Raw genomic sequence first — 25,000 nt, 5'->3', positions numbered from 1 at the left:
CTAAATGTTGTACCCAATTCAAACCCTTTGGGAATAAAGTGTTTTGTTCCAATTATTTCCATATCCTTTAAATATGAATTCTACATTATCATGCAAATACAATACCTTAATTAGAAGAGATTTTGTAAATGACTTCACTATAAAACATTGCGATAAAATATTAAATATGGAAAAAAACGGTAAAAAAGTTTAAAATGCGACGTTTCGACTCAACTTAAGTTCATGAAAATAAAAATGAACTCGAATATATAATGAAAATAAAGCATGAAGTTATACTGTTTACCCTAGAGACGCAACAATACTCAAGAGGACTCCATTCGAGCTAAGCAGAAACCCATAAGGATTGAAACGTGTAACGCGCGTTCACAGCTTCCGAATATTCAGTGCGAACTGATTGCTTGAATGTTTCAGTGCTAAGTACCATATTTGGAGACCCCTCGCTCTTGTTGTTCCAAATATGGTACTTAGCAAATTGGATATTCAGAAGCTTGTTTCCCAGCACACAAGGGGCCGTTACACGTTTCAACCCTTATGGGTTTCTGGTATTGAGTGAAGGCGGCAATTTTAGCAAACCATAATCTGTCCCTTGACGACCATCGCTTTGGCAGTACAAGCTCTCGAAATTGACGGTTCTAAATCTTGTGACAATCGAAGGAGTTTTTCAGGTGTTTCGTCTAATTATTTTCTGGTGTTTTCTGTGAGTGTTTACATAGCTATGGGCGACGTTTTCTTTGTTGGCCCTGACTGATTTGTTCCACCAGTGGAGGATAGTTTTTTGTTTTTTGTAAGGAGTGGCTCTTGTTTCCTCGCCTGCGTTGTGATTTTTGAGTCGAAGTTTTCATTAGTATGGTGTTCTGTGAACTTGATCTTCAGTAACTTCTCGCAGGATTTGATTTGACGAAAAACTTGGCGTTTCTCAGTGTACAAGAAAGGATTTTCAACGTTTGATTTCTTCGTCGGGTATTATTCAATGATGTTATTCTTTCATATAGTGTGGAGCATTTTTAACACAATTGAAGCTAAATTTCCGAAGCCCATATTTTGTTTAGGGAGACACGTCTGGCCGCGGTGACGTCGCTGGGAATACGCAGCTTTTTACATTGGGTAATTTTAAAATGGTGCACTCAAAGACCTCAGTGGCTTTTTGATGAAAGCAAGGCTGGTGTTGATGTTTTGATACAAACCGAGCTGCTTTTCATGTCATAGTTAATGTGGTTTGTCCGTAGAACTTGCTCCTGAGCTGCCAACTTCAGTTTGGATCTTCAGGTCCATCCGCTTTAGCCATTTCCACATTGCACTTGCTGGAGGCGCGGTGGCCTTATGGTCAGAGTGCTCGACTCCGGATCGAATGGTCTGGGTTCGGGTCCTGGCTGGGGACATTTTGTTGTGTTCTTGGGCAAGACACTTTACTCCCACGGTGCCTCTCTCCACCCAGGTGTATAAATGGGTACCGGCGAAATGCTGGGGGTAACCCTGCGATGGACTAGCATCCCATCCAGGGGGGAGTAGAAATCCTCCTAGTCGCTTCATGCTACAGAAACCGGAGATAAGTGCCGGCCTGATGGGCCTTCTGGCTCGTAAGCAGAGACTTTACTTACATTGCACATGCAATGTGTTGTGGTCTGTCATTTGTATGTGGTTGTTAGTGGTATATCATGAACGAATTGGCCATACATTCTCTAATCCGTCCAAGCTCTGTCCCTCTCATTTGTCCAGATTCACTGCACTGTTCGTACTCCAGTACTCCAGCTGCCTTTGGACCTCGAATTAGTTGTTTCTCTGCATTCTTTAAATGTCACAACTAATGAGCCCTCTTCCTTCTCTGTGACGTGGTATGTATAGCCGGTCAACATCACCTCTTGGGTGCAAAGCACCTTCCGAAGAAAACGTGCAGATTCCAGCATGCTGATCTTTTGGGTCTCTGTCACTGCAGCTCTCTCTGATACTTTCTTGATGTTTTCTACCATCCCCTTCTTTATTGTACCAAGCACACCAACAACCACAGGGATCACTTCGGTTTTCATCTACCACATTCTCTCGCGATTCAAGGTCCTTGTATTTGCTTTTCTTTTCCATTTCTTTCAGTGCAATGTTTCTGATGGAATAGTCATGTTAATCGGTTTGCAAGTTGAATTCACTGAATCTTTAACGATTAATATTGTTAATGATTATGTAAGTGTGTCACAGACCCCGGGGGGGGGGGGGGGACTCCCATATGAAGCAGACGGGGATGCTCGTCGTCTCGCTTAGGGGTGTAAATTTTGGATTTTGGTCTCGCTTAGGGTGTTCCGGGCAAAGCGCCAATATTTTATGCCACCAAGGTCTCGTTTAGGGTTCGGCGAAGTAACACAGAAGTACGCGAAGAGAAACAGAAGTCAAATTTCCTTTTAAAATTTCTTTTTAGATAAAAGCATTCGATGATTATGCCTTTTTATCATTAAAACTCATTGCGTGTCGTATTTTTGTGTTTTTAAACGGTCTCTTTTAGGGGTCAAAATTTGCTTAAGCCACGCCTAGATTGGTCTCCTTTAGGGGTTAAATTCAAAATTTCCGACGAGCATCCCCGTCTGTTTCATATAGGAGTCCCCCCCCCCGGGTCACAGACATCAAAACTGGAAGTTCTCATCGGCGGGACCACGTCCAGTGGCTTGAGTTCCAAAGTGCTTTCTTCGTAATGCTGGTGTAACTTATATTGTGTCCAATACTCTTCTAAGGATCCTTGCTGTCAACAAGAGGCATACTATCTGTAGCAGTTCTAGTTCATTGACTACATCCATCACCTGTAACCATTTCCTCAGGCTGATAGACACCAATTCAAGGGCACCGATAATCACAGGCACGACAGTGACTTCCTTACATCTCCAAATCCTTTACTTTTATCATTATTATTATTATTATTATTATTATTATTATTATTATTATTATTATTTAACAATTAGATCCGTAGCCGAATGGACTAGCCGAATGGACTATTGACCCGTGGCCCTTGAGGGCAAAGGATCTAATTGCTTTAGTATCACCAAACTAGTCGGACAGAAAAGGCAATGATAAAGTTAGCAAAAGCAAGTTGAAATATATTTATTTGGGAATAAAACGAAATAAAGCGTCACGCTTTTCGCTACTCGAGGACTATTACTAATAGTCCTCTAGTAGCGTAGCCAATCAAAATGCAGGATTTGCATTAGTCCACTAGTTGGGTGATTCTAATATGTTTATATTAACCTCTATAAACTTATCTTACAAGTGTGGTACTTAGAAAAATTGCGGATACGATTATCTGACCTTATCTGGGCAATTTCCTAGATAGTTATTTCATATAAATGGCAGATATGTATGTTGATTCACTTACGACTATGTAAAGCTTTCACAATTTCGCGATTTTGAGCGATTATCCACTTTTGGCACTTTCTAATAACATTCATACTATCATCGACTCCTACGACACCCCGACAGGAAACCTGCTGAACACTATAACTGGGGTACAGTCTCTTCAAACCTGCTCTCAGATCAGCATATTTCCCTGTTTTCAGTTTGTCTCTTTCTCGAATCTGCCCGATGTTACCTATAGTCCCTTCAATTAGTATCCATTGGCGTACCTTGTTGTTACAGACTGTGATGTCAGGTTTATTAGCACCATTCCTAGGCAGGACATCTTGTGATATATGTGATATCATGTGGTATGGGGCCGCTATCTTCCTGGTGCACTCCTTGCTTGCTTCACGTTGTACCACCTTCTCTACCTGAGTAGCGCTCTCATATTTACCTAGAAACGTCTAGTAACCATCTTCCCCTAACACAGTAATCTGGTGACCACTACATAGGGCAGTCCTTCACTTGGAACAATCTTCCACTCTTCAGATGAACAGTAGCGCACTTATTTATTCCCCATTGAAGGCCAATATCTTGAAACATTCATTCTAGATTAATTGCAATCGTGGCTACTTTAATTGCATTTTTGTGGAAAGATTTCAGATCATCTACAAAGAGAATGTGAGTAATCTTTGATATTCTATCATGGCTAGAGGTATAGCCCTCTGTTGACCGCAGATCACAGGCAATTGGATTGATACATAAAGTAAATAGGTTACGCAAAATGAATCTCCTTGTAAAATACCGCGTTGAATTCTGATGGGACCAACTGTCTCTTTACCATTGACTGTTGGTACAATCAATGTCGTCTCCCATAGTTTCCATGTTCTCAAGTATTCCCTTAATGAATGAATCAATGAACGAAATGATCTATGAAATGAATCATATATTGGACGGTGGAATTGCACGGGAACACTTGAATCCACAAATGACCAGTTCCAAAGTCCAGTCTCAAAGGCTTCATAGCTCAGTTGGTTAGAGTGTCGCACCGGTATCGCGATATCACGGGTTTTAAACACCTTTGAAGTTAATAATAATAATAATAATAATAATAATAATAATAATAATAATAATAAATATTATTATTATTATTATTATCATCATCGCCGTTATCAATGTCTAGTTTTTTCGTTGATGAGAGGTATCTCCCAGTTTCGCCGATGTAGCTCCAAGGGCCGGACAGTTAGCAAAAATAATTTAACATTGTTTAAAACACTTTCCTACTGTTAATGCAAACTAGTTTTTAGGACAACGGCATGAGAGGAGAGCCACAGACCCATTCAAAAACAACTTGGACACTAAATTCAGAATGGAAAAATTGCTTGACCTACGCTTGAGTTGGACGTAAAATTCGCATTCGTCATTCGAATTTCCCGCTGCGTCTTTCGCAGTATAATGTACGTTTGTGGTGCCCAATGGGAAGATGTCGCCACTAGCCTCTGAGCTTTCAATCTTGGTAACCTTGATATTGTCACTGAACTTAGCTTCGACCCAGGTCACCGCCTTTTTTCCGTCGCTAATTTTTAGAATGTTTGCTGGGCAGTACGTTACTTTAGGGGCCTCTTTATCTGCAAAGAACATTAAATTGGATACAGTTAAATTGGATACTCTAAAACTGTTGTAAAAAATCTTTGCCCTTGGTATAAAAATTTGAGGGATTCCTCAAAATCTAACCACTTGCGTATGTAATTACAAAGGCAGCACTTTCTCCTCAGTTATTTTAAGACCCAGAGTGTTGGTTCGCCCGGAATCGAATTCACGACCTCGCGCATGGCAGCCCGGTGCTCAACCAACTGAGCCACCGGTGCTTGGGCTCTTTTCTTTTGTTAACTTAGCGGATTGACGTAACTTCGCCGTATAAGGTTCCACAACAGACAGAAAAAAAAAGGGAGCTTGGGTTATCTATGAGGCAGGGTAAATCTTCACTTTAACCCTTTGACTGCCAAGAATGATTGCTGATCTTTCTCCTAACAAGTTCAATACATTGCCAAGCAGACTGGTGACGAGAATAAATATCTTTATCACCTTCAAGTTGGGGTTTTGTGTCTAGATATGTCATCAAATTTCTTTAAATAACTGACATAATGACTGAAATAATGTATGACAGTCCTTAAAGAGAATTAGCATTCGGATCTTGGGAGTTAAAGGATTAACACTGCATTGGTCGAGGCAATGGCGCCGCACCGCAATGAGACATCATGAGAAGGCTGCTAATTTCCAGGGAAATACAGTCATTTAGTAAAATCCAACTAGTGGTCTATTATCAATGCTGCGTTCTGATTGGTTAAGCTACTAATAGGCTATTTGTTATAGCCCACTAGTAGCGAAAGTGCCGACCATATTTGTAATGTTCTGGCGGCAGAAAAGGATTAAAGTCTAGCTTTAACTAGCGAAAGATGTTTTGTCTCGATATTTTTTTGACCAACTGGTTGGATTTTACTAAAACAATTATTCCTCTCGCCCTCATGGCCTCAGAGTCAATAGCCCATTCGGCCTTCGGCCTCGTGGGTTATTGACTCAGAGCCCATTCGGGCTCGAGGAATAATTGTTAAATAACCGACTGGTCAGAACAGAAAAAAATTGAAAACTAGGGTTTTGCTTTTGCCTCTTCTTATCCTTATCGACGAGGGCTGAGGAATTTGCATCATTCTGCGAGCTTAGGGTTTAGAATGGGGAATTAATCGCCAAGTACATAAGTATTTAAATCACCGTGGGTATGCTTGAGATAACCTGTTTTTACATTTCCTGGGAAAGGGAGAAGAGTGCGTGACACGAGCGACCTGGATCGCCTGAGAATCAGGCTACCCCATGTCTCGCTTACGGGGAAACCGACGCTCTTTTCTCCTCCCCTCTTGAAAACAGACTGATCGCAGGGGATGCCCGGGGAAGAAAAATTACAGGTGAAATTGAGCTATATCAGGACATAAAATTCCCTTTTGTTGCTTAACCGACGGGTCAAAAAAATGACATTGTTACATTGTTAACAAATTCAAGACAATTACCAAAAATGGTGACATATATGGAGCAGTTTTCTGATCCAGCTGAATTGCTTGCAGTCCACGTCACCTTTGTTTTCTTAGCCGGGAACTGGTAACTAGGTGAGATCTCAGGCGGGCTGATGGTAATCTCAGATGGCTTCAGGTTTGACCTAGGCTCTCCCCATTCACTGCTGACGTTAGTTGTTGCTTGACCTTTCGGCAAATCCTTATGTATTGAAGCTGGGCAACTGATCCAGGGACTCACCACAACTACGAACAAAACGCAAAGAAGCTCATTGTGAAACCACGTTTACTCAGCTTTGAAATAAGGAAAAAACATAGACCGCATGCATAAATGGCACCGGGCTGCCATGCGGGAGGTCGTGAGTTCAACTCCAGCCGGACCAACATTTATGGTCTACAAATAACTGAGGCGAAATTGCTGCCTTTGTAATTACATCTACAAATGGTTAGACTTTCAAGTCTTCTCGGAAACCGGAGGTCCCGTCTCATAGCCCTTGTTGGAAATTAAATAGTACGGGACGTTAAAGAACCCACAATTCGATAGGAGTAGGGGACGTAGTCCCCGGTGTTGTGGTCTGACCTTATCCGCACGGGTCATCTTTAACTTCCTAAACTGCGTAATAAGCAGTCTGGCTTAAGTCCCCCATAAAGCGTAGCTAAGCGTTGAAAATTAGTCCTGAAAAGCCCCGAGGGGAGAGACTAGTAGCTTCACTTTACTTCAGTTAGACTCACTAGCCTCGTTTGCATGGACAAAATACAAAAGAAATGTTGCTTGAGAGCGAGGTTAGTGAATCTAATTAGCACATAAACAAAAGAATACAGCTTTGGCCGCCATTTATGCACTCGGTCTATATCACAGAAACGTTCTTGGTGTATTTACTGAAGTAATTAGAATTGATAATTAGTATTTTTATTCGAATATTCAAAGACTTGATCTTGAATACCACTATGATATATTTTTAGAGGTTCTCCAGATAATAAGATTCGCACAGATTCCATCGCTTTTCAACGGTGCCGAGTTGGAATTTACGAATGTATCGTGGGAACCAAAGATGCTGATTGGTAGGTTGTATCACGCAGCAATTGATTTCGGAATGTCGGAAGTTTGATGGAAGCCAAAAGGCACTTTGGCCGATGGCGCTTGAAGAATTATGACAATCGCAGTAAAAAAAGGCATTCACTACCCGAATAGGGTGGTACTTCTTGATGAATACGTTTTACTGTTTTACAGGCGTTTCGCCACCCTCCAAAGTCGTTTCGCTCCCATGTTTGGTCAATCTTCCATCCAGTTCTTATCCTCCTAAGATGACGACTAAGACCACTGCTCAGCCCTGCTCAATAACAACATTTAAGGCACATTGCAAAGTAAAGTAAAGTAAAGTAAAGTAAAGTAAAGTAGACCTTATTTAACGTCTATAACTCGTAACAGTAATTAAACTAACAAACCTGAGGTCGACGGTGCGCTCATTTTACTCCCCCCTCTCCATCAGTGCTCCGTTTTACGGGTATTTAAAGCTACTAGCTACACGGAAAGGAAAGGAGTCGAAACAAGGATGCGAGATCCGGGAATTTAAGGCACGGATTTGAATCCAATCCATTTCCCAGATCCTAATTCAGAATCCCATATTCCACTGGTTAGGCTAACACTACTTTTATCTCATTCTGAATTCGATTCAAATTTCAGACCGAACATCACAACCCCAAATTTCCAGGGAAAACACAGGCCTATCTCCGTTTCCATTCTACCCTTTGAGCAATTAATTATTACCACATCAAAACAAGTTAATTAAGTAAAGGAAAGTACTTATGCACACTCAGTTATGCTTGTAGATTTATAGGCCTTGTAAAGAAACCCACGCTCCATATATAGCTCATAGCTCAACTACAGAACAAAGCCCAACTATATAGAGTCAACCACTTGACAATTCAGAAACCAAAGTTTATCGGGATCCGGGGTTCGGGACAACCAAAGACCAATTCAGCCAAACATTCGAGCGGGATTTGAACCCGGTTGAACCCGAACCGCAAGCAAATTTAGCACCTTAACCTTACTCATCCAGTAACATGACTTTTAGCGGCCTATCACCACACAAAGGTAACATAGAAAGCCGCAATGTTTTCGGACAAAAAAATACCTTTCAACTAGGCAATCTCATTCTCTACATAAATCACTAACAATCCACTCGAATGGCTAATGCTTACAAATCTTTCTTACGCCGGCGATAGTTAATTTACCAAGTTTAATAAAACCACGTTTTCGCGCTTCACTCTTCTTTCTGAAGCCCTTCCTTCGTTCGTCCTTGAATTCAAGGGCCATACAGCTAGTTGGATTGCTGTTGGTTTGACCGACAAAATGATACCGAATTGCCCTCTCATCAGAAGTAAAGCACAAACCTGCCATAATTTATCGATTGGGTGGCCTGTGTGCAGCCACCCACTTCCCTCAGAAAATAGGCAAATTTTCTCGATAGCGTCATTTGACTACAACTACCCGAATTCAGTTTGTTTTTCTTTTCTTATGTAAATTTTGTATTCCCAGCGAGGTAAAAATAACAATAGTTCTAATTAGCATGAGACAAGCAAAACCTGAAGGATTCTGGTACTTGTAGTCAAATGGCGTCATCATGCAAACGTCCTATTGGGCTATTTGTTTTTCGAATTGTGATTTTCTGGTTTGTGAGCCTGTCTCCAATCAAGAGAATACATTGCAAGAAAGCGAATCCCTGTGCCACAAGATAATAATATATGAAATTTATTTTAAAATTGTTCCCCATGCTGTGAAAGTAATTTTCATCTGTTGTTACCAGGACCGCGCGGTCCCCATTTCAACGTTGATTCATTCATCACGGGAACATTAGAATCCACAAATGACTAGCTCCCAAAGTCAGTGGCTTCATAGGTCGGTTGGTTAGAGCATTGCACCTGTATCGCGAGGTCACGGGTTCAAACCCCGTTGAAGTCCTGAATCAGTTTTCAGGCTTCTCTACGCAATTGCTAAAATTGCGTTCATAACTGCGAGGATCATAGCTTTACTTGATTTCATATCCGCAGTTTAATATATGATTCATTTCATATATTATTCCAACATGGATTTTCTTTGGCGAGGAAACGAAGCAACTTTGGTCTCCGAAAAAGATTGCGAACACTTGTAGGAAGCTGCGTTTTTCAAGGTCATACGATTTTCGCTCTCGTTTTGACCAATTTCTAAGTTAGTCCTTCAGCAACCTATCTCTTAAAGGGGCTGTGTCAAGAAGATTTAGCCTGGGAACTGGCAGCCAAATCAAGCCCAAACGTTCGAATTACTCACTTAAAACACTGAGGGAAGGTTTGCATAAAACAGCAAATACAAAAGGAGATAGGGATGGGTAAAACTGATAATGATTAAAACTGATTGCAATTGTATCGTTTAAAAGTTTCGTATGCTTGACAGGCATTTGTTGGCATCAAGCTTTGATTTGTGCTCTTCAAAAGTAATTTTCTGGGTTAAAGTTAGGTCGCATAGCAAGAAGGAGTAGATAATTGATAAAACGACACAAAATCACCTTCACTACCGTGAAACAGCCCCCGGCCCTGTAAGACCAAGGTGACAATACACCGTATTCCAAAATGGCCGCCATTGCAGTATTCGTTTCTTTGCTTGCAAATTAGCCCTTGTTCCCTCGTTCTTAAAAAAACACTTCAAAAGAATATTTAATCTTGAACGAGGTAACAAGGGGTAATTTGCAAACAAACAAAACAATCATGACACGAAAATGTTGGCCATTTTGGAATAAGGTCTATGGTGTAGTGGAGAAACAAAAGAAGTCAATGGGAGTTCTTCTGTCTTCATGCACTATCCTGGGGGCAACCACTTAAAGTGAAAACCTCATATATATATATTTTATTTGTCGGCTTACTTTTTTTGCAAGTTGGAGCTGTTCCGCCCCATGTACCATCCGCTTTGCACCTTCGTTTTACATTACCCTGGAGTTCGTAATTACTGGCACAATTGTAGTGACAATCGTTAGTGTATCTTCCTCCAGTGGATGTGCAGGATGGTGGCAATAAGAAACCATTTGCAATGGGCGAAAGCTTCGGACACGTAACAGCTGAGAAAGAAATGTGAAGTAAAACTGCAACTGTTAACAGCAGAGTGACTTAATAATAATCGCCATTGTTTTGAAAGAGATGTTACATGTTAACCCCGGTGAATGAAATAAAGAGGTTTGCTTTCCGATAGTGTCGAGATAGTGACTCGGGGATAATCGCAAAAAATGCGAATGTGGAGTAATCGGATTTTCTTAACCCCACCGGGGTTAACATGTAATATCTCTTCGCGAGTATGATCCGTTTTTAACAATTTAGATCCCAGCAGTGAACCTAGTTGAATGGCCTGGCTGGTTTCCACGAGTCTCTTATAGCTCGTGGTTTCCACGAGTCTCTTTTTGCTCCGTGGAAGAGAATCCAGGTTCGAGTATGTTCGGCTCCCATAAAGGAGTACTCGGATTTTTTCCCAGTATCCTCGGGTGCTTACCATTTAGCCAAAAAATCCGGAAATTTCGGTTTGAGGTCAAATGGAAAGGCAATTTTACGGAAAATCTTTTCGGAAATTGTGGACAACCTCCAGAGGTAGTCCTCTTTTTCCGTTTGGAACGGAATTCGCCAAATGCTCTTACCATTTGTGAGAATCCTTCCGTTTCCAGGCCCTTTCTCACAAGATCGAGTAAAATATGCGGGATGGAATGCTGTGTTCTAAATGGTAAGCGCCATTCTCATCCGGTTGGTCATTAAATTCGGAAAATCGCTTACCTTTATGCAATGATCATTCCATCCGGATTATTTGGCTAAATGGTAAGAACCCCTCGAGTCAACATCGAAAAACAACTTAATAATCAGGCAATCTACTCAGAGAAAATGCAGAGAGAACGGTTTCTTTGTGACATCAGTATTTAAAAAAAAAGACCAGTGACCTAATTGGTGTCATAATGCTGCATTGCCACTGAAAAGTTGAGTCGCGTGACCTAGCGGAAAAAAAGGCCTTCAGTTTGAGCACGTCAACTATCTACCTCTTTTAACCTCTTTGTACTTCATAGTCAATCGCTCTAGGCTTGCAAGTATTGAAATGTAAATAGGAGAAGACAGGAAACCAAAGTATTCAAATAGAGATAAGACTGATAGACCGGCTCCAATTCGCACTACGGAAATAATATTTTAACATTTAAGGCTACAATTTCTTACCATTGCACTTGGCCCGGGTACCTTCCCATTTTGTGCTGCTGCCACACGTGATGCCTGCGCTTGAAATATCAGAAATGACGTAGCCCGCAATGCATTTGAGAACGCATCTGTCTCCAAACACATTTGCATTGAACTGAGTGCAGCGTGCTGGTTCGAATCTACCGCCAACTGGGCTATAAAGTGCTCCACAACGAACAGCTGATTGAGACAGAAAAAAAAAACCTTGACGCAGTTTTAGATTTTCTCCCGGACTATTTGTTCGTCGGTATCCGCCAAGGAAGTCCTGAGAAGGACTGTTATTGACGACTAACTTTTAGACAAGCTGAGAGAAAATAATCTGGCTTATGTTGTCAGAGATTGGTTATTTTATCAAAAACCGTAATGTAATTTGTTGTTTGCCGTGGTGACGATTAGCTGTGACGATAATGCTGTTTTCCGACAAGAGAAAATGAGGGGACAGAGAGGGAGGCTCCCGATCCAGCCCTTGGGATATGTAATGTCCACGAAAGTTATTTTTAGACGAGTGAAAGTCTTCCGAGAGGTCCGCATGCATGTCAACCTCGATCTGATGTTTGAAAGAAAAGCAAAGATTTCATGTAATGGCGGACGAAGTGGACTTGACGTTTGTGCATGCGGACGTCTCGGAAGACTTCCACTCGTCTAAAAATAACTTTCGTGGACATTACATATCCCAAGGGCTGGACCGGGAGCCTCCCTCTCTGTCCCCTCATTTTCTCTTGTCGAAAAACAGCATTATCGTCACAGCTAATCGTCACCACGGCAAACAACAAATTACATTACGGTTTTTGTTAATATAACCAATCTCTGACAACCAATAACGATAATGCTGTTTTTCGACAAGAGAAAACAATGATGCAAATGAAAATTCCATACGGCGCTTTTTACAAGCAGTGAGGCCATCCATGTGGGGAGGGCTTGTTCCATTTTTCCTGTTTAGAATTTTGCTCGTATTCCATTGTTCCCGAAATTACTGTTCCCCAGTTCAAATCAGCCATGTTTCCTTGTCCCTCAAAACCCCTGGGATGGAGGGCCTCAGCAGCTGTCTCCTGTTATGCTGTTTGCCGTTTCACATAAAAGCGATGCTAAATATCTCTACAGCTCTTTCAAATAAACTAAACGTACGCTGACAAAGTTTTCTGTTTGAGCCCTGGGTGTAGCCCGGGAGGCAACTGCACCAATAATCTCCGTCGGTATCCATACAGTTTGAAATGGTTTTGTTGCAGGAATCTGTGTTATCGCCACATTCATTTATATCTGAAAAGAAAGAAAGACAGAAATTGCAATGCTAAGAAAAAGGTTCGAGTCTTGGAAAATTAAAGAAACTCGGTTAAAAGAGCACTGTAGATCATGTTTGCGCTGACAAAAGCACTTTCCTTGAGCGTGTAATTCAAACGTGGCTTCGCACGAAGCAAGTGGCCTTTTTCAGTTAACTTTAAAATGCTCATTGGTTTGCCGAGAGAGAAACATTAGGGAGTTTAAGAAACCACAACGGCTACGGCGACGAAAACGTCACTTCAAAATATAAGTTTGAGCTATTCTAAGTACTTCATGATTATTCCATCTTGTTTATATTATTCAATATGAGCGAAGTGTCCTATAACTGGATTGGTACGGACGGATTTGAAGTAAAGAGTGAGACTGAAAGATTCACTGTAGTTTGTCCACGTTGTCGTCAAAACCTTAAATTTGGTCATTTCACGTAGTAGTTTTGACGAGTACGGGAGAGAAATGTTCAAAAATGCGTGCCGCACGTGCAGCACGATCATTTTGGTTCTTTTAACCAATAATATTACTGCTTTTTGGCGTTGTCGTTGCCGTAGCCGTCTTCGTTTCTTAAACTCCCTAGCCTACAACGGCGACGACAAAAACAAAATGCGATAAGAAAGTATCTAGTGAGTTGACATTTTATTGACTAAACGTTGACATACTCACTTTGACACCGCGTGGGATCAAAATTCTTGTATCCAGACTTACAATTGCATCGGTAGCCACCAGGAAAATTGTGACAGACGGACTTTGAGAGATCACACGGGTACTGTTTGCATTCATCTTTATCTAAGAACCAGATCACAAAATTTTCAATATAACTGCGTTGAGTCTAAGAGATTGCTTTTAATTATGCATATGGTGATGACAGAGAACGTTTGCCTGCAGTCTGCCTCTAAGCCTTAAGGAAACGAAGTTCTCGTCAGCTTTTTCTCGCCCTTTCAGAGAGACTTGAACAGGCCGATTTATCTTACGCCATAAATTACTTACTTGAGAAAAGAGACCACTTGTAGATGACCTCAGTGTTTTGGAAGTACTAAGGTTATTTTGAACTTCGGGGAAAAACGACAGAAAAGAACAGAAAGTTTGGAGCTAATAAATTCTTAGTCACCCTTCCATTTGTGGTTTGTTGTTCTCTATCTGACCTATATGATCTATATGACCTCAGTCATGTTTAGGCCACTTAAAAAGTCAATCCATTTTTGATTTTTTTTAAAAAAGTGATTAAGAACAAGCAATACCTGTAGTGTTTCACTGATGTGGGCAAATCAGTGTACAGATTACACTAATCAAGCATACACGGACTCAACTCATTGCACGCCTTGTGCTTTCTCAGTTTTATATCTCATGATTCTATCCTACACTCTGCAATTACGTAATCAATGCTACAATACCAAGTTTGAAGAAATTCTCTTAATTCACTGCTGGTAGTGCACTTGCTTACCTCACAGTTCGCGACACGGGGACAAAGTCAAAGGAATTTCTATTTTCATCACTACCGCTGTAGACAGTTTGGATAGTAGGCCATTTCCGAGTTCATGTCTGACTCCTCTTAAAAGCGAGTCTAAGTGCGAAGTTTTTGTGATGGTTAAAAGTAATTAAATCGACTTACAACTAATTTCAACTGGCCGTGGTGCTTCATCAAACATGGACCATATGGCGCCTTTTGTGTTTGCTTCCAACCCGATGTTGTGAGGTGCGCCCTTCTCATTTCAGTCCCCAAGAAAGCAAGATAAGGTGATTAGCACAGTCCTATATTCTATTCCCTTCTCAACGATGAGTTTGCCATGACAACCATGATCAATTGCATACCTTGGCATTGATTGCTATCTCCTGGCACAAGTTCGTAGCCATCCGAACATTTACAACGGTATGAGCCAACGTTGTTTACACATTTGAAATTTGGACCGCATGGGTTACTGGGGACACATTCGTCTTTATCTTCCACAACAAGAAACAATAAAGATGTAAGTCACAGCAACAGTAAATGACGACTGAAAGGTAAGTCTCCTTAGCAGCCCTTTTGTGGATTGTCCCAAGCGTGACATCCATGTCACGTAACGCTTTTCGACAAAAAACGGCTACAAAGGAAGAACACCGATGGGTTGGAACCAAGGGAAATTTTTCTCTTTTTGGAGGATTCAATCCTCCTTTATCATTATTGTAAATGGTTTGAACCAAGGAGAAAGATATCTTGAGGAAGTTCCTTCATCTGGGTGAGTGCAGCCTGAAAAGGACTGTTGCAGGCATTCTGAGATACCCAGGGCCAATCAATCGGCACGGGACGACAATCGGCAAAATATCGGGACGGGAAAACGTTTACAAGAAGGGCGAGACAAGCCCTTTGTTGGTAGCTGACGATTCAACAAGCTTCAGAGTCAACATGGTGTGTTGTTAGTGGATAGTTGTTTGGGATTTACTTCGGTCAGGAGCTCATCAAGGGGAACCTTTATGACCCATACTTGGCCTAGGAATCAACCCTTTCCCGAGTAGATTTATTTACAGAACGCCACCCTTGGAAGTTTCAGCACGCCAACTGTTGTAAAAGCCAATCAAAACTAGGCTCTGTCAGCGTCAAAGGAAACATATAACGCCTCCTTTGGGAGATTCAGCACGCCCACTGTTGTAAGAGCCAATCAAAACAGAGCTATCTCAACGTCAAGGGAAATGGATACTTGTCGCGGGAAAAACCTCTTCGTAAAAAGAAAATTAGGCCCTGTTTGCAAGCAGGTAGGGTAACCCTAGTGCTAGGGTTACCCTAGCAAGAGGGTTGCCCTAGCACTCACACATTTCTTCTTTTTTTCAACGACGTGTTTACAAGGCAGCTAGGGTTACCCTGGCGCTAGGGTAACCCTATCTGAGTGCTAGGGTTACCCTAGCTCTAGGGTAACCCTAGCTGCCATGTAAACGCTCTGCTAGGGACAACTCGCCTACCCGGGAAAACTATTTGGCGGTCTCCATTGTGTTTGCGATTCTGGCGGTTACCAAGCACGCAAAGTTGTCCCGGGTGGTAGCCTGTGTAAACCCGGGCCATCTTTGACCCTCCTGCTAGGGTCACCCTATCTGTAGGGTTACCCTACCTGCGTGTAAACAGCGCCTTACTCAGGAAAGAGTTGACTCAAAAATTAGTGGAGATAGAGGATACCCTTGATGAGCACCTGTTTCGGTCGGTGAGCTGATTTGTTAGCAGAAACGACTTCTGTCAGACGATCCATGATCTAATTGGATTGTTGATTTTCAGAGCGCAAACAGAGATAACACATGATGCATTGTCATTCATCCTTCGCAAACCAAACGTAGGTGCGTCTGTTGTCAGTTAACCGAATCATTTACCATTTGCTGTGTTTGTCCTGTTGTTGTTGTTGTTGTTGTTATTGTTGCCATTCAGTGGTTTGTAATGTGCAAAAGAAAGTAACGTGAGAAGACAGCTATGTGGCATGCAACACACAGGTACTTTTCACGGTTTCAGTTATTATCGATGGCTTTGCGTTAGATGGCAAAAAGAAAAAAATCTCTTATTTATGACATACCAGCGCAGAAGCCTTGATTGTTAACAGCGTACCCCTGGTCACACGAAACTGAAAGAAATAAAATTCATTTCCTGGTTTAAGGGCCACTGTCATGCTTAATTGGCTGTTTTAAGGTCAAAAATGGGTAAAAATCTAAATTGGTACTTCAGCTCACAAGTACAACATTCCTGATAACCCACTGACAAGATATGAAATACATTTATGGCACAAAGAGCTATTCTTATTTAATTTTTGGTGTATTTCTGAAGACACTTTCTCCAAACTTGAAATTTCAAGCCATGTCCAACCCCTCTATCCTTGGCTGCAAACAACAAAGAATAGCTTCAGTGCATTTCAATGGTCATAGGCCACTTGCTTCCCTTAAACAGTGAGTTGTAATCTTGCTGTTGCCAAAAATTGACAGAACACATAAAAATTATCTTACACGCGAAATTTGAGAGGAAAGGCATTTAAGAGAGATATTTTATGGTACTTTGATTTTTCAACAAAGTAGCATGATTTGTCTTGGCCGCCATGTTGGAGGGCATACTCTTGCCCTCCAACATGGCGGCCAAAACTACTTTTTGCTTATATCTTGTTAAATGTTTGATAGTGGAGTTCAGATGTGCCATAAACGTTACCACATCATCTTTTAAACATTTTCCTTAAAGTTCAAGTGCAAAATTTGTGTCAGAAAGCGGTAATTCATAATTTTAAATCAAGTTTTGGTCACGTGACCAGCTACGGACTTTCTCATTTTAAGCAAATGGTGCGGGTTTGAAAAACCAAATCACTATTATTTTGTTTAAGAGATGACCCACTAATAGTGTTTCGAAGGCAAAATCATGTAACTTTCATTTTCATAAAAACGATGTCACATGACCTCTTAGTGCAAGTGGCCTATTGTCAACAAAACTATAGCATTATTTTTCGGTTTTCATTGATGCAAGGACGTCTTTTGAATAGTGTCTTGAAGTTTGACTAAAATAGCGTCACACTGCCCCTTTAAATAGTTCCCGTTAAAAACTTTTTCAGTGAACTCTAACCTTAATTTTTTGAAAAGGGAAGCTCCTAAAAGGGAAGTATTTAAAACTGACAGAGAAGAAAACAATTCAACAGTGGTGAGAACCCCAACAGGCAATGAGCTGCAATGGGAAACCACTTGCGAACCGAGACCAGTGAAGATAAGTACTGTTTATTAAATGTTTGTGTACTCTCCCGTGTTTATTCCCAAATAAATTTGGCCCGTCGCTGCATAAAAATGTTTTTTGTCCAATTAAATGTCAACTATACAGTAAACAACCCGCATATAAGAACACTTTTTTCAGTTTTAAGGATGATCGTGTTCTTATTTGAGGGGTGCTAAGTGAGAAATCAGCCTGAAAGTGTTCTTAAAATGTTCTTAAAATTGGTTTCAGATATACTTCAAATTATACAGCTGTTTCGAGAAAGGTTGTCCAAAAGAATCGTAAGAGCGTTCGCGACAATGCCGAAAGGTAGTATGAGAGATATTCAATAAAATAAATTCAACTTGTAGTGAATGCCCAGAATCGAAGATGCCACGACCGTCCAGTGAAGACCTACGATGGCGAGCTGTTTGGATGAAAAAGTTCTTTGGATATAGCGTTAATGAAGTGGCAGTATGTGCAGGCTTATGTTGAAGCTCTCTCCCGTCATCACCCTACCAAAAAGAACAAAAGGGGTTCACTAGCCAAAACGATGGCTCTGCACGTGCGCCAAGATTTTGGGTACAAATCTCCGACTTTCTCTGCAAAACATGACATAACATAAGTAAGGTAAAAGTCGTCAGAATCATGCTTTGTCTGTGAATCCTACAAATTGATGGCCCGGATCATTTGACTGAATTTTAAAACTCACTCATATCTAAATGTCAGTAACATAGCATGAGCATGTATTTCTAGGTGACGTTTTCGATAGCATTGTCGTCATGATTTCGCTGATTCAAACTGACAGTTTACCATAACGCCTTTCGGCATTGTCGCGTACGCTTTTGTGCTTCTTTCGGACAACCTTTCTCGAAACAGCTGTATATTACTAGAGGTTTAATTAACATACAATGCTGTTTTGTAATAGTTTTATAGTTTGCAATGGTCCTGCACACCATAGTACTTTGATACAAGTTACTGTACTGTATTGTTTCCTTATCCTTATGCCCTTTCCCTTTGTAGTAAGATCATGTTACTTATCAGGCTGAATTTGTTCTTATTTATATGGTGCTTTATTGGCCAAATTTCAGCCTGATGTTCTTAATCCTCTTGTTCTTATATGCGGGTGTTTACTGTATTTAACTTTGTCACGTGTTGACTTCTCTGATCTCTCGTTCCAAAGATGAACAGTATACTAATTTCATCAGGTTTAGCACTTGAGACCTTCAATTTGTCTGTTGTCGGTACTACCGGCTGTTCTCATTGAGAAGTAGTCGATTTAGGAGATTCTTTCTAAGTGGAAGAACGTCCCAACAAGTTACATGTCTGAGGGAGCTTACAGTTTTTGGTTCTTATTCGAGTAGACTTGAAAGTCTTACCAGTTTCCAATTGGCATCGCAAAGAAAGCGTTATTTCCTAACCTATATTTGGACCGTGGATGCTGATTCGTCCGGCTAAGCTTCGAACCCGTGACCTCCCGAAGACGCTCCAAACTGTTGAATTCCTACAACTTATTATTACCAAGATTGTAACAAAAATTGACCTGGGAGGCCCATGCTTCCAACCAGCTTGCCCGTGAAAAAATGACTGAGGCATAGGTTTCAAGGATAAAAAACAAATATATTTGCTTTGGGGGAAAGATCAATCGTAAGAAAGACAGAATGTAAGCTTAGGTGTATGCGCCTGAATTTGAAATTTTTTTATGAAAAGGAACTTTCGGGGATATTTTAACTGACGACAGTGACGCTCAAAAAAAAAAAGGTGTAAACTTTATGCTGACTTAAACAAATAATCACTCACGAGTTAACGTGATCCACTTTCCATGATCAACCCATCCATTGTAATTGAAATTGCTGTTTGGGGCGTTATCGATCTGAATTATTATCTTTAAAAGTAAAGAGAATGTTGCATTTTTCACTCTGCGAGTCACTGAAAGTCTTAGATGTTTCAGTTGGACGAGCTCATACAATTCTCGTCCTAAGGCCTTTGCGGGAGTTAATCATAAGAACACTGATTGTCTCAGCTTGCTTAGACGATTCAATAGAAAATTATCTTTTTCTTCCTCTATCCTCATCAAGCGTTCTTCATTTCATTTTGAAATTTCTTCTTGATGTGTGTGCCTTCCGTTTGGATTCACAACGCAAAGCTGAAAACCGCTTCTCGATCGCAGGCGTTTCCCTTTGAAACGCGAGGAAAATCCATTTTGAGCTACTTCATTACACCTTATAACATGACATTCCTAAGAACGGCGTTCTTGGGGACGTCATCTGACAATTCTCGTAAAAGTGATTGGCTCACTATAAAAAAAACGACTCAACAGCAGAAACAAGCGACGTTTAGTGCGAAACCATTCAAATGGCAATGAATGAAATTAATTAATTAATTGATGAACAAAACCACGTTGACCAAATTCGTTTTAATCTGGAGGACGTGAATATCCGACCTAAAATTTCAATTTTTACTCCAAACATGCTCCCCGTTCATGCCAGTCTTATGTCCAGAAAAGCGCTAATTAGATGCACGCGCATTTCGATAAACGTCACAAAGTGTCCCCTCGCTCTTCTCCCCAACTTCAAAATCCCTCGTGTCTCGGAAAGATCATATTCGTATTTTCAGTATTGGACTGGAACTAGCTTGCAACGGAGGCTAACGCGGGGAATATATTAAAAAGTATTTCATCCCGCATTAGCCTCCATTGCAAGCTAGTTCCAGTCCAATACTGCGAATACGAAATATGGTTTATTCACAAAGTGTCTCCAAATGCTGCTCTTCAAGTGGGAATAAACAGCTGCATTAACCATAAGCTTAAAGTTACACTTCTTGTTGGAAATAGAAAGCAAATGCTTAGAATTAAAGAGACACTTCGTATTGGAAGTCAAAATTGAGTGTGCATCTAATTTAGTCTATTTCTGAATACAAGTGCCGTCGTCTTGCTAAAGCTCCAGAATATAACAAAGTTATTACATAATCAAGCCTCCAATCAGGAAAGATTCCTGAGTTGTCGCGATAAATGTCCATTCCTTTCACATATCCTATGTCATAGTCTTGAATGAGGAAGGTATCTTTCCTGTGATATGCAAGGAAAAAAAAAAGCAAGATAACCATTTAGCAGTTGTTATTTACTCTCCTTTTCTTAACAAAACCTGTTTTTCAAATATCATAAATCGATTTTATTTATATATCAATCTTGAGTTTGGTGGCAAAATGGTAGCCCGTGGAAAATGACCATCAAAATGACGCTGGTTTGCGCGCGCTCACTGATATTCTATGACAAAATCTATAATAATCTAAAGCTCTCTAATTTCACGAAAAACAGCCAAGTCACCGGTAGATTAGGGTTGGGCGTCGTCTGTCTGCTTTCTAAATAAACACAATGATAATTCGCTCTGACGAAGGGCTAACGCTTGAAATGGGTTTATCAACTGGGTTGATATGGTAAACTGACCACTGTAGAGAAATCTGAGAGCTGACGATTCGAGCTGGTCAAAATAAATTACTCAGAATTGTTCCATCGTCAGAGCAATTCCCTTTGACGAAGGGCTAACGCTCGAAACTTAATCTTTCAAATTTCTCAACGGTGGACAACTAACGATATCAACGCAATTGATAAACCCATTTCTGTCAGTCATTTGTTCGCCGCCCTCTTCAACTGAAACATCGCAAAGAAACCTTGTCGAGGCAACCCTGGCTATTCACAATATCGCCCAAATGATAGTGATCTGCGACCCAATCAGACTACCCCGTTGGTCATGGCCATTTCTCACATTAGTGACGTCGCGTCCACATGAATTTATAGAAAATATTTTTCTAGGGTTAATTTTTCAGTCTTTTTTGTACTTATGGCAGTCGCCTGGTCTTTAATTTCTTAGAATGAAATACTCATAGCATGAGGGGACATCTTTGTACATGCCATCGGCTTTCTGAGGTCTCCTCACCAATCGCTATTTCAATTTAATAATTGTAATAGAACTGAGTTGAACACAATTCATGTAGGTGATCATATGATTTCGAATGCAGTTTGGAACAAATAAGCACCAGTAATTGTTTTCAAAGACTTACAAAATTGCTCGAGCCCGAGGGGCGAGTACAATTTGTAGTCTGAAAAAATTTAAAAGTGCTTACTTTTTCCAAATGGCACGACAAAAATCATGTGATTTCTTATAACTAGACATGAAAAAATTCGAGATGGTTAAGCAGAAGCAACGCACACGTATCACGCAATCACGGAAAACTTCTGCCACAAATTGCGCCATGTAGGGTTGGCATTTGATTGGCTATCTCTGACTTTTCTTGCTCATTAACCAATCGAAAAGCGAGAATTCTGTGAGTAAATTGCACTGAAATAGCTATTTTTGCACTGCGGTTACAAAAAACAGCACTACTCTCAGCCAATTAGAATCGAGTAATTTTGTTGTGTACATTTTTAAGGGAAAAATCGGGGCTGTTGATAAACAATCTGTAGTAGTTACAATTAGTATTGTGAGGTGCAGTTTCACTTAATGTTGAGATATATGTGAAAAATGTTGTAAATCATCAATAATTTATGTAACCAATGTTTCCTCAGTGTAAATCATTGGTAGTAGTGGTAAATACAACCTAAACTAATCCTGTGATAAAGAAATGGGCATTTTTGAAGCTAATCTGTAAAAGAGTGAGTAAAACTTTAGTTGTCAACTTGGACAACAATACGTTTGCCCCAGGTTTGCCCAATTTAAAGACTTAGAAACTGTAAACGTTAACTCACCTTCCTTTTTCCAACTGAGAAGAGGTTGTAGGAAGTGCTCTTTCGTTGATGTTTCTAAATGTGCCACGAACTCGGATCTTTACAGTAGAATCAGTTCCGGCCCACTTGTCATTTGACGTCTGGACAATCATAGTATAGTCTACAAAAAATGAAACGCTATTGAATCATCTCAAAAGGCCCTTTTCTCAATTCACTTCAGGCTCGAAATGAAAGCGAGCCTGAATGCAAATTCATTGCCGCAAAAATAATTTGCATGAAATGAACAACAATTGTTACAACAATGCTTGTGAAAAGAAGACATTTTTTTTCAATGGTGACTCTCGGGGATTCTCGGAAAAACTCCGAGTGCTCCTTCGAAGAAGCCGAATCTACGACCTTCCGATTATTAGTTCGGATGCTCTAACGGAGCGTTTTCATTCACGTGACCAGCAGTCATATTGGATTACTCAAACAAAAGAAAGTATTTGCATAAAATATAGTTCAATTCCCGGAGAATTAGTTTGGTACACTATAATGGCTGCCATTCCTTTGTTTTGGAACACCAACATGGCTGCCGTGACGTCACGTGAAAACACTCTATAACTAAGCCATAGGAGACTAGTGGAAGCCGGGTCATTAAGCTACAATTGTAGGTTGTGGTAGAGCATCCGAACTAGTAATCGGGAGTTCGTAGTTTCGACTCCTGCATAGAAGCACTAGGATTTTTTTCCGAGTCCCCCTGAGTGGACATCAAAATAATAATAAATTCCACTATTACAACATTTACCATATTTGATAAAGAGAACGTGCACACTATGAGACGGCAATACACAGTAGTGTCCCGGTTTGATCGGTTTAGAATAGAGCAAAAATGAATAACACGGGAGTTTTTAAATGAAGGAAATTGTTTTCAACACGATGCAAAGCCTGAGAATTTAGCTTGCCATGCCTTGTCACTCGTCATTTTGTTTATCCAATCAAATAAAGATCTTCGGCTGGCTTTTTTTGTGCTGTTTACATCGCTTGCTCGCGCCCTGATGGACAGATAATGCATTTGTTCAAAACACTCTTACCAAATAGAATTGAAGCAAAAAAACACCTTTTTTGTAGTGGAATAATAAATCTCTTATTCGATGGTTTAACATATAATACATTTTTCTCACTGCTCGTAATTTCCCTCGCGCGTTGTTAAACCATCGAATTAGAGATTAATTATTCCACTACAAAAAGGTGTTATTTTGATATGTTAAGTATCTGGGTCTAATTATTGATGCTAACTTGAGTTGGAAAATTCACTCGCAGGAACTACGTAAAAAGCTATCAAAAGGCATAAGGGTACTCTATAAAGTTATATTTTAGTCGACATAAGTGTAATTTTACAATATTGTACTACTCCCCAATTTATCAATTTCTAATATATGGGCTGTTAGTTTGGGGTAACACCTATCACACAACTTTAAGCCTATTATTACACTGCAAAAAAGGGGCATACGCATCATGACATTTTTTTCACCAGATGCTCGCACTGACCCTCCTTTTAAAAAGGTTAGAATTACTTAAGGTGATTCCCCGATTTTGCATTGCGCAACCCTACTGCGCATAATTTCTTGCGCCATTCGCGCGCGCATTAGCTCGCGCACATTGATAAAATGGCGGATTTTCATCGACACCATGCTTAATCTGTCAAGGAATGGCTATTTTCTCCTGAACGAGGATGGTGACCCCCGCCTTTTTAATGGTGTTATGTACTCGTAACAGGTACACGGAAAACATATTTTAAGAATAGTAGAAGTTGTCGTATTTATAATTTAAATATAAACGCCGTGAAACTGCATTTGGAGCCAGACAGTAAGTGTGAGATGATTATGTAGCAGTCCAATTTGCTTGCATTGATTCAGTGACAAGATTGAGCAACTTGAAATCAATCACTCTACTGAAAGATTTTAGTCCGGACAAATAAGTAGGCTCAAGTTTTCAGTAATATTCAGTAGCTTTAGCCACATAACAACAATTTTTCCGATTGATAAGTTTCGAATGCTTCTCGCGTAATTCGGCAAAAAGCACTTAGAATTAAGGGCATGCAGCGCGAAAACAAGCACACTGACCCCACCTGTTTATTGCACTTTTTGAATGTCCTGTGCACGAACAGCATGAATATCAGTTGTGCCAAATTTGACAAAAATCTGGATAGTACGTCTTTTTCAAGGGATTTACCTTAAGGTAACTGACTTAGTATTCTATCACAATGCCCAATTTACGTACCAATTTCATTTTAATATTCTCCCAAAATCTTTCCGATCCTTTTTCCAATCGATATCTAGCCTGCAAACGCAGAAGTATTTCCGGCGGTCGTTAACTTTCTCTTCCCTGAAAAGGAGAGAGAAGCGAGCGCTGGAAATACGCCTGCGTTCACAGGCTAGTCGGTATCCTCAGTGCACAAATGATAAAACTAGATTTGCTGAAAGATCCACGTATTATATTAATGACGGTAGAACCAACTATGGCAAATTCTACATTCGCTATACTGCGACGGCAGCCTGGAATGATTTAAATGAGAACACAAAACAGTCCTCAATTTCCCTCTCAGTTTCCCTCTACTCTTAGCATTCTAAAAAAGTAATTCAGTACTCTCTTCAAAATATCGTACCGTTCTGAAATGATCGCTGCAAATGAAAAATAACTTTAAGGGATTCTTTGCGACCGTTTTCGTTAAATCTTGGACGTGCA

General features: G+C 40.4%; 1 protein-coding gene across 2 annotated transcripts in view; it reads right to left on the bottom strand.

Moving 5' to 3' along the window:
* LOC137999503 (sushi, von Willebrand factor type A, EGF and pentraxin domain-containing protein 1-like) overlaps positions 1-25,000 on the bottom strand; it is a 50,307-nt gene that overhangs the window by 14,183 nt on the left and 11,124 nt on the right. For both annotated transcript variants that reach the window (XM_068845280.1, XM_068845281.1), the window contains exons 3-13: positions 22,295-22,433; positions 20,515-20,617; positions 19,351-19,435; positions 16,406-16,453; positions 14,688-14,816; positions 13,542-13,664; positions 12,732-12,863; positions 11,589-11,786; positions 10,268-10,459; positions 6,372-6,617; positions 4,701-4,937 (exon numbers count right to left, since the gene is read on the bottom strand). In XM_068845280.1, coding sequence (XP_068701381.1) covers positions 4,701-4,937; positions 6,372-6,617; positions 10,268-10,459; positions 11,589-11,786; positions 12,732-12,863; positions 13,542-13,664; positions 14,688-14,816; positions 16,406-16,453; positions 19,351-19,435; positions 20,515-20,617; positions 22,295-22,433 — 1,632 coding nt within the window. The remainder of the gene's footprint in view (positions 1-4,700; positions 4,938-6,371; positions 6,618-10,267; positions 10,460-11,588; positions 11,787-12,731; positions 12,864-13,541; positions 13,665-14,687; positions 14,817-16,405; positions 16,454-19,350; positions 19,436-20,514; positions 20,618-22,294; positions 22,434-25,000) is intronic.

Source organism: Montipora foliosa, chromosome 4 (assembly GCF_036669935.1).
Source record: "Montipora foliosa isolate CH-2021 chromosome 4, ASM3666993v2, whole genome shotgun sequence".
Taxonomy (NCBI): Eukaryota; Metazoa; Cnidaria; class Anthozoa; order Scleractinia; family Acroporidae; genus Montipora; species Montipora foliosa.
The sequence above is the reverse complement of the archived record's forward strand: the minus strand, read 5'-3'. Positions and strand labels throughout refer to the sequence as shown.